General features: G+C 51.1%; 1 protein-coding gene across 1 annotated transcript in view; it reads left to right on the top strand.

Moving 5' to 3' along the window:
- tmem108 (transmembrane protein 108) overlaps positions 1-9926 on the top strand; it is a 31706-nt gene that overhangs the window by 18697 nt on the left and 3083 nt on the right. The window contains exons 3-4 of the mRNA XM_062480357.1: positions 7765-9168; positions 9378-9532. Of these exons, the coding sequence (XP_062336341.1) occupies positions 7765-9168; positions 9378-9532 (1559 nt within the window). The remainder of the gene's footprint in view (positions 1-7764; positions 9169-9377; positions 9533-9926) is intronic.

Raw genomic sequence — 9926 nt, 5'->3', positions numbered from 1 at the left:
TCAGTGTTCTCCCCAGACCTAGGAACACTTCCTGTTTAAGACCTCAGCTTCCCGTCCCACAAGTGTTTCTGCAGCTCTAGTCAAGCCTGAATCCCTCCTGAACCATTATCCCAGAAAACATCTCTCTTTCCCCTCCCGACAGTGGGATAAACATGTCCATGTTCAAAGCTGTTGCTAATCTGACAAACACTGTGGAGGGTTTCAAACAGGAAGCCATTATCCCACTGTGAAATAGCCTCCCCTCTTATCGCTAGGCTCACATCTGTGCTGCCCTCTACCCTCCCCCCCTCAACCTCCCCTCACCCAGCCCCCCATCCACCTCTACATACTCCTCCTCCATCCCTCCTCTACCCATCCCCAACTCCATCCCTCCTTCTCTCTACCTCTCCTTCCATGTTCCAGCGATCCACACCTCCACTCCTCCCTCCACCCCTCTATCCCAGAGGTCCACAGGATGTGCTCTATCTGTCGCTCGGCCCCCCTGGGATGGCCCCTCCCCCCTAGATTGCCAGGCGGGGCCTGCCCAGGACCGGGCCAGTGGAATGTGTCTGTTTACAACACTCACAATAAGATGCTCTATATTTAGGGATCACCGTCAGGAAACACTTTTCCTCCTAAGACAAACAATGCGTCATCATAGCTTGATAGCACAGTTGAGAGACGTTGTTAAAACACGGCTGGGCGGCCCACCGAGAGATCAGCCACCAACCGAGACATTGACATTACATTTAGTCATTTAGCAGACGCTCTTATCCAGAGCGACTTACAGTAAGTACAGGGACATACCCCCCGAGTAGGGTGAAGTGCCTTGCCCAAGGACACAACGTCATTTGGCACAGCCAGGAATCGAACTGGCAACCCTCTGATTACTAGCCCAACTCCCTAACCGCTCAGCCACCTGACTCCCTACATTGAACAAGAGAATTATTGTTTTCATTTTGTGGAAATGTGGTATGATAAATTAGTCTTCCTTCGTTTCATAGTGTCGAGACACTCCCTAAGGTGACTTACATGTGGCTTGCCTTGCTTGTATGTGTGTGTGTGTGTGCCCACAACGCTTCTAGCTACCCAGATGACATCAGTCCACTCCCTGGCTAAGTGACAGATGACACCATGAACAGAAGGTGACAGTCGTAGCTAGCTTACAGTAATGGACGTCCTGGTGTGGTCCTCTGGAAGGAGCGTGACAGGTCTGATAATCTTCCACCACCTCCTCCTTCTCCCTCGCAGCCCGGCCAGAAATAAAGAGCTTTGTGTTCAGAGATTTGAACGGCTGATTCTGGCTGCTTTCAGACATCCAGGCATGAGGTTAAAAGGATGAGTTTTCCTCACCAAAACTGAACAAAGCCTCCAGAAAGGCGTGATTGGATTCAGGTTGGTCAAGCTCCATCCACAAACATCCAGTTTGGGATCGTTCTCTTCAGATCTGACAAAGACCATCTATTAGTTGTCTATTGGTTGTCGGTTATGAAATAGCAATAATATATAATACTCCTTCTCCTCAGTTATCGTTTTTAATTTAGTAGACCATCTTACTTTATTTAGCAGTGTGCCTGGTTAACAATTAGGATTTTAAAAGTACAGCTCTTCTTGACTCTTTTTTCCAGAGAGACCAGAGCTGGTGCCTATTATTTTTCTACAATGAGAGTTAGTTGGTATTCTGATGAATGCGAAATTCAGCCCTCTCCATGTTGACTGGGGAAGCAGGAGGGGGAGGTGATTAATATAAATGAGACTAAACACTGTCCGTGGAGGACTGAGAGATGAGCAGCCCCATCCCCCCCTCCCCCTCAACCCCCCGTCTGGTTAGTGTAGCCGCTAACGATCTGATATCATAATCAGCCCCTGGGCACAAATATTATTGGAAATTCTTTCAAATGCTCCTTTCAAATACTTTGAATGTTTGGCTGGTAAGTGTCCATCATCCTAGTGTGGAGTCAAATAATGACGGCTCACTGCTGGTCCCGAAATCGGACATGATTCTGTGAGGGCTTGCAACAATCCATTCTTTACTCTTTGTCTGTTCATGGACCAAGGCACCTACAGACCTCTTCATTTAATTTTTTAACCGAGTGGAGCACGGTGGGTTTGGATTGAATTCTTAGAGTTGTGACTGTGACCAAAGGTCATTTCTACAGCAGGAGCAGTGTGGTGGAATCTCTTCCTCCTCCCTGCTCTCCACCTTCTCACCACTCTCCTCGTCCTCCTCCCCCAGGAGAGAGCCGGGCCAGCACAGCATGGAGTGAATATGGATGTGTGTGTGCATGTGTGCGTGCGTGTTTTTGATGGATGGTTCTGCATCTGTGCAGGGCCTGTTTTGGGGGGGGGGAGGGTTGGGTTTTTCCCCAGGATCTCAATGAAACGGTGTGACTGTGACTGGAGCTGGCCGCTGATGGTGCAGCACTGCTGGACTGCAACGCCTGCAAACTTAGGCATTTTCTCAATGCATGTGACACATACACTCTCCCTCCCTCTCTCTCTCCTTCTGTCACTACCTCTCTCTCTCCTTCTGTCACTACCTCTCTTTCTCTCTCTTTCTCTCTGCTCTCTCTCTGTTAGGTGACTCCTCATTAGAGATACACATACAATAACAATCATATTGCTCGGAGATTCTCTCATTGTTAATGTTGTATTTATCACCACAGCTATGTTCTAACCTCTGGTCTCAGTGACTACTAAATGTTGACCGTGCGGTTCTGTGGCCCCCTGACATTAACCCTAATGGTGAGTGATTGGGGGACAGTGAGAAGGGACTCAGTGCACAAGAGGCAGGCGTTCCCATGATTTATTGACGTCCCCGAGATGTGGTCAATGGCGGACTTGCATGAATGTCACAAGGCTTCTTATGCATTCAAAAACAGACCTAATTCAGCAGGTTTGCTGCATAAATTGCCCGGCCCGTTATAAATCTCAGGCCCTCCTAATGGGAGTAGGTTGGCGTTATCGTTGACATAAATCAAGATGTAATTTAGCAGTTATTTTACCTGTGGTCCTTGCTGGGCTCTGTTGGGCACGGGCATGTGTGAGCAGGTGATTATCAGGCGGGAGGCATGGGGACTATAGGTTGGGTGAGGAGAAACAACAGCTTGTCTTACTTCTTACTGACGGACAGGGTCTCCTCAGGTCAGGGTGAGACGAGGAACACCTTCAGAAGGCTGCTCACGTATCTTTCCCCCTCTCCCTCTCCGTCTCTCACCCTCTCTCTCTTTCTATCTCCCCCTCTCTCTCTCCCTCTCTCTCTCCCTCTCTCGCTCTCTCTCTATGTCCCCCCCCTCTCTCTCTCTCTCTCTCTCTCTCTCTCTCTCTCTCTCTCTCTCTCTCTCTCTCTCTCTCTCTCTCTCTCTCTCTCTCCCCCTCTCTCTCTCCCTCTCTCTCCCTCTCCCTCTCCCTCTCTCTCTCTCTCTCTCTCTCTCTCTCTCTCCCTCTCTCTCTTCCTCTCTGTCATATGTGTCCTTCTTTGTCAGATGGTTCGAGTCAAGATCACAGTAAATAATGAAATGTTATATCCTTCCATCACCTCTGAATACATCATTTTGTCAGTTGGCTGTTGGCTTATGTTGCGTCACCCAAGGTTATGGAGTCATTGATAAAAAAGGAAAGACCTGTTTTGTACTGGTAGATATCGCCTGTGTGTGTAAGTGTGCCTAGCGTGAGACTCGTGTGAACTTACAGTTGCATAGGAACAAGAAACCAGCAAAATAAGGAAAGCAGGAAGGAAAGAAAGAGAATGCACAATCCTTTTGAGAGCGTTGACAACAAGGAGTCCTGAAATTGTTTTGCAAGAACAATGCTAGCGAACTGCAAACATTTGCTCAACAAATGATCTTACCACACACACACACGATGCACACACTCACACACTCACACACTCCCGCCCCAACTCTCTATTGTCTCTGCTCACACTTGCATTGCTCCTTGTTTTTCTTCAAGCGTGTTTCATCACACCCTCCAACTTCCCTCCTCCTCCATTCTTATGGTCTCCAGTGCCTCGACTTGCTCAATAATGGATGTTAATAAAAACCTGTTCTCTCCTGCCCCCTCCCTCCATCATCTTGCTGTTCTCTCCTCCTTCTCCATCCCTCCTTCATCTATCTGTGTAATAGACTCCCAGCACGCTGTGTGGACAGTGTGGAGTGTGTTGGGGCGAAGGGGCCTGGCTCTCAGTCTCTGCCCATCCTGCTTCCTCTCTCACTTCATCAGCCACACACAACCACCACTGAGACAAATGTCTTAGCCTCCCACAAAGTACACACACACTTTTAGATACATCCTGAATGCTTCCACCCACACAAGTACACATGGTTATTTCATGCTATCCTGCTCTCTGCTGTGGGCTGCTACACGATTAGATGCAGTAGTGTGAGCGTGTGTGTGTGTGAGCGTGTGTGTGTGTGTGTGTGTGTGTTTGTTGTCAGATCACTCCAATGACTGACTATAAAGACTGAGACGACACTGATTTCCTGAAGCATATGAAGAAGCCAAGTACAAGATGTTGAATATTTAGTGAGCCAACAAGCATAAAACATGTTTTTGATCCGAGTGAACTTGAAACGCATTTTGCCTCATTTAACATCAGAGTATTCAATAAAATATGATTTGACTAATCTTCACAGTCCCAGATGAATATTAAAGCGCTTGTTTTTATCAGACGAGGCGGAACTTGCAGGGCATAAAGATTCTGATCATAGACTGTCTGACACAGGCTGGTGGTGTTTACAGAGGGATTATGGGGTGTACATATGTGTGTTTTAGTGGCGGTTTATGAGTGTGTGTCTCAAATTGTGTGATTGTGGGTGTGCCAGCGTATCTGTTTGTGCATGCCTCCTTGTGTGTGTGTGTGTGTGTGTGTGTGTAGGTGTATGCTCCCAAACAGTGTGAGGCCATTTCTGATGTAAACTCCACTTTGTAGTGAGCAGAGTCACAGCTCATGTTTTATTCATTTCCAAGCGAAGTTTCAGGTTGCCAGGTTGTGACAGCGGGGGCTGGCCACTGATTGAGGGTGTGATTGAGGCCAAACCACAGCGTGGTAAACACTGTCTCTCTGCCGGCCCCAGATACACCCCTCTTCCTCGCTGCGTCTGTCGGCTGTCAGCACACTGCAGCACAGGTCTACACCCCCACAGCAGCTCTCCATAGACAACACTCCGGACAGAGCAGGTCTTGTTATCATCGCCACCGGGTTTGCAACTGTATCTCTTAGTCCCAGAGAGACATATATTATGTAGTGTTAGTGTCCTCACCACAGTTAGGTTTTGATGCTCTTATAAAGGGGTCAGGGTTCATGTTACCCCAGATTGACAATGGCCTACATACAGGAGTGCAAGGCCCTGCGGTGCGTTTGTTTGTTCTCTTCAGACGTCCTGGAGGAGCCCTCGTAAATCACGCCTTGTGGTGTGTGTTATCTCCCTGTTATGGGTCTGCACTGGGCTCTGTGGATTAGCAGCGTGACAGGCATGGCAAATGTAATCTAAGGACCCTTGTGTGTGTTTGTGTGTGTGTCCATCTGTGATCATGTGAGTGCATGATCAAGAGTGTCTATGTGTGTGTGTGTGTGTGTGTGTGTGTGTGTGTGTGTGTTTGATAGCCTGTGACAGTGTATGGGGAGTATGATTCATGAGTTGAAGGCAGACTTTAAAAGGATTTGATATATATAGTGGCTGGGTCAGAGCTGAACAACGTGGGGATGTTTCCTGAAGAACACAGCTCTGTGTTCCCCCGTGTTCCCATTTTCCCCAGTGTTCCCGTGTTCCCCTGTGTTCCCCTGTGTTCCCGTGTTCCCCTGTGTTCCCCTGTGTTCCCGTGTTCCCCCGTGTTCCCATTTTCCCCTGTGTTCCCCTGTGTTCCCCTGTGTTCCCGTGTTCCCCTGTGTTCCCATTCCCCCTGTGTTCCCCTGTGTTCCCCTGTGTTTCCCTGTGTTCCCGTGTTCCCATTTTCCCCTCTCTTCCCCTGTGTTCCCGTGTTCCCCTGTGTTCCCGTGTTCCCCTGTGTTCCCGTGTTCCCCTGTGTTCCCATTCCCCCCCGTGTTCCCCGGTGTTCCCCTGTGTTCCCCTGTGTTCCCCTGTGTTCCCCTGTCATCAGAGTTGCTGCCTGTTCACCTGCTCAATATACAAGCTCCGATTACTGTCACAAGCCTTCCTTCACCACTTATTCCCTCTTGAGGTTTTTCTGTTCATTCATGTTGCGGTTCTTCCACCTCTCCTCTCCCTTTGGTGTTCTTCCTGCCTCGGGAAAACAGAAAGTGGGTTTCCATGGTAACAAAGACAGCACTGGGCGAAGCAATGGCTGTAACACCTGGGTCACATGGATCAGTGAATATCTCTGTGTGTGTGTGTTAATGATTGTATCCCTCTATCCCACCATCTCTCTTTCTGTCTTTCTTTACCTCAGCTCAGATCTAAATTTATATCCATCCCAACACACTCTCACCTTCACTCAGTTTACTTATCAATTTACCTTTTTTTTTCAAATCTCCATGTAACGCTCTTTAATCTCCATCACTCCATTCACTTTCATTGGAGTTGTGTTCATGCCCAGCGACACTTGGAAAGCTCTCATTGGGGAACATGTGCTGTGTCTGTGAGGGCCTCAGCGAGCAGGCAGCACAGCGTCTCTGTTTGGCAGCAGGCTAAAGCCCAGGACACCAGCAGTGCGCTGGAGCCTCCCACTGGGAGCCTCATTGATGTGTTCACATTAGCCATGTTTAACTGTGTCAATAAGACAAGGTGGGATGGGGGACGGGGGGAATTAATGAGACAATCCAGGTTCCTGCCTCCCTCCACGATCACTTCAATCCCTCTGTCTTTCTTTCCTTTTATCTCGATCGCCCCCACCTCTCTTTCTGTCCCCCGCCCTCTGTTTCTCTGTTCCTCCGAGCCGACTTAAAGTAGCTGCTCATATATCCCTCCTATGTGTTGTGAATGAGCTTAGGAAAGCTGTCAGATTTGTCGGGGGGAGTTGATTACATCTTTCTCAGCATAATATCAAAGTGTACACTTTGTTTATTAGCCTTATTAGCTCTCTGAAGTGGTTCCATAGAGCTGCTGTACCTGAAATCCACACAGTTACCATTACTGGTCATGTTAAGACATCTCAGAGGATGGGCTGATTTGAACGTTGTGTAGTAGGTAGCAGGCACAGTTATTTGTCTTGTTTCAACAGGTTGCTGATAATGTACTTAATGTCTGGTGACACTTATGCATAGTCACGTACACACACACACTCACACTGCAGGCCCAATCACACCACACACACACACACACACACTGCAGGCCCACCCACACCACCCACACCACACACACACCACACACACACTCACACACACACACACACACACACACTGCAGGCACACTAACACCACACATGCACTGGGGGACACTTCCTCCATAATAAGGTTAATAAAGCAATCCTGTCAAAGGCGAGTGACAAATAAAGCAGTGGCAGTGATTCAAGCTTTTAATGTGCGGAATGAATTCAAGACACGCCTCCGAGTCCTCCTGGGCAGATGAACACTATCCTAGCAAGCAGGTCACACTGCCTGTGCTGAGCTAGGCTAATCCGGGCACCTCTGGAGAACAGGAGACTGTTACACTTCGACGGACAAACACACAGATACACACCTCCGTACCCACACAGTGTTTAATTCCTGTCATTCCCTCTCTCTCTCTCTCTCTCTCTCTCTCTCTCTCTCTCTCTCTCTCTCTCTCTCTCTCTCTCTCTCTCTCTCTCTCTCTCTCACTCTCTCTCTCTTTCTCTCCCTCTCTCTAGGTGTTATAGCTATCCTGGCACTGCCATTGGGCCTGGTGTCATCTAACCAGGAGCTGTTCCCTAGCTACGCACCCCAGGACCCGGTATCCATGACAACGGCACCCCAGAGCGCCCCCCTCCCTGCCCCGACCCACGCCCCCCCAGACACACAGCAGGAGGGCTCCAGCAGCGGGGACTGGCCCACGCAGGGGGGGGGTGCGGGCATCATCCTGCCCACTGCCGCCCTCACTTCCCTGGGCTGGCAGCATGCCCTCCCCACCAGCCTGGTTCCCTCCAGTAAAGACAGCTTCTTAAGCGCTGCAGATCAAGTCAACCCCAACACTGTGAGCTCTGCCAGAGCCGACCCCGTCAGCCTCATTCTGCAGAGTGAGCCCCAGCCTCAGCCCCAGCCTCAGCCCCAGCCTCAGCCCCAGCCCCCTGGCTCTGATCTCACCAACTCGGTCAATGTAGCTGATGCTGTTAGCCCAGATACAGATCCTCCTTCCTGCACTAACCAGGCCAGCGGCCTCCCCAGCCACCCCTGCACTGCTGGCCCACACAGCGAGGAGGCGTCCATTCACTCAGGCTCCACCCTGCCCCCCGCCCCTGCCCCCCCCACTGAGAGAGGGGACACACTGGGTAGGGAGAGACCCCGAGCCTCCCCAGCCCCCAGTCTGGACCCCCAGGATCTGAATATAGAGGAACCCACCAACCCTAGCCAGCCGCTCCTCACCACTGAGCTCCAGCCTTCATCCCTCTCCTCCTCCTCCTCTTCCTTCTCCTCCTCCTCCAGGGCGGAGGCCGATACTGTGCGAGACCAGACACTCAGGGAGCCCGCTCAGACCAGGCTCGAACAGGCCCCGGCCCATGCCATCACACTGCGTGAGGTGCACCCCAGTCTCAACGAGCCCCCCACCTCGGAGCTACTGGTGGTCAGCCCCTCCGACAAGGCTCCTCCACCCTCCATCCCCCCTCCCTCTCCCCCAGATTCCCTTCTCACCCCTACCAGCCTAGCCCCTGAGCTCAAGCTCCATCCAGTATCAACCACCACCACATTTGTCAACACAACTGAGGAAGCTGCCGGTAGCAAGGATGCCCCTCCCCCTACTACGCCGCCTCAGGGTAACGTCACAGTAGAACACGGCCCCCTGGGGAACGCCACCGAGGGGGGGCTCCTCTCAAACAGCTCAGCCCCGGACTCCCCAGGATCCCAGGGGAACAGCTCAGCAGACTCCGAGTCCCCCTCCACCGCCAGTGGCAACTTCCTCAACCGGCTGGTGCCCGCCACCACGCGGGACCCCTGGGGCCCGGGGAACGGGTCAGGGCCGGCCCTCGACTCCTCGCTGGGGCGCGCCACCATCTGCCTCAGCAGGATAGACATTGTGTGGATCGTGCTGGCCATCAGCGTGCCTGTGTCCTCGTGCTGTAAGTGATAGCATCTCAGCAGCTCGGCACTTAGCAGCTGTCTAAGAACAGCTACACACGTACATGGCTCAGATGTTGTGAATTCGGTTGGCAAGACACATATGTGTGTGGGCGATGCCGACCCTGCTTATAGAGCCCATGTTATGATGTAATAAATCATGGTCCCTCTCTCTCTGTCCCCCCCCCCCTCCCCCTCCCCCCATCTCCAGCGGTGCTGCTGACTGTCTGCTGTATGAGGAGGAAGAAGAAGTCCTCCAGCCAGGAGAACAACCTGAGCTACTGGAACAACGCCATCACCATGGACTACTTCAGCAGGCACGCCGTGGAGCTGCCCAGGGAGATCCAGTCTCTGGAGACTGCTGAGGTATGACTGGCCACAGGGCTCTCGAGTTCCATTCAGTTTTAATTTCAGTTTTAGCGTCAACAGATTTGTTATGCTATATAATACAGCCCCCTGCTGTTGAGTTGGCAGTACTGCAAGTAAAAAATGTTGAAACTGTCTCCATATCTGTCATGCCCATGGCGTCCCATCTTCTAACAGTCATGCTTATGTCACTAATCACGGAATGTATCCTCTCCTATCCCTGCTTACTGAGCGCCTCTCTGTTTCCTTCTCATTCCTCCTGTTATTGGTTCCCTCTCTCTCTCTCCATCCATCGTTCATCCCTTGTGCCGGTGGTGCAGGAGTGTGACGAAGACGCCAGGATGCGTTTAGGCTGCCCCTGGTGGTGATACGCAGGTGTCCTGTTCCGGCTTCC

The sequence above is a fragment of the Osmerus eperlanus genome, chromosome 15 (assembly GCF_963692335.1).
Source record: "Osmerus eperlanus chromosome 15, fOsmEpe2.1, whole genome shotgun sequence".
NCBI classification, from domain to species: Eukaryota; Metazoa; Chordata; class Actinopteri; order Osmeriformes; family Osmeridae; genus Osmerus; species Osmerus eperlanus.
This window is presented reverse-complemented; position numbering and strand designations above follow the sequence as displayed.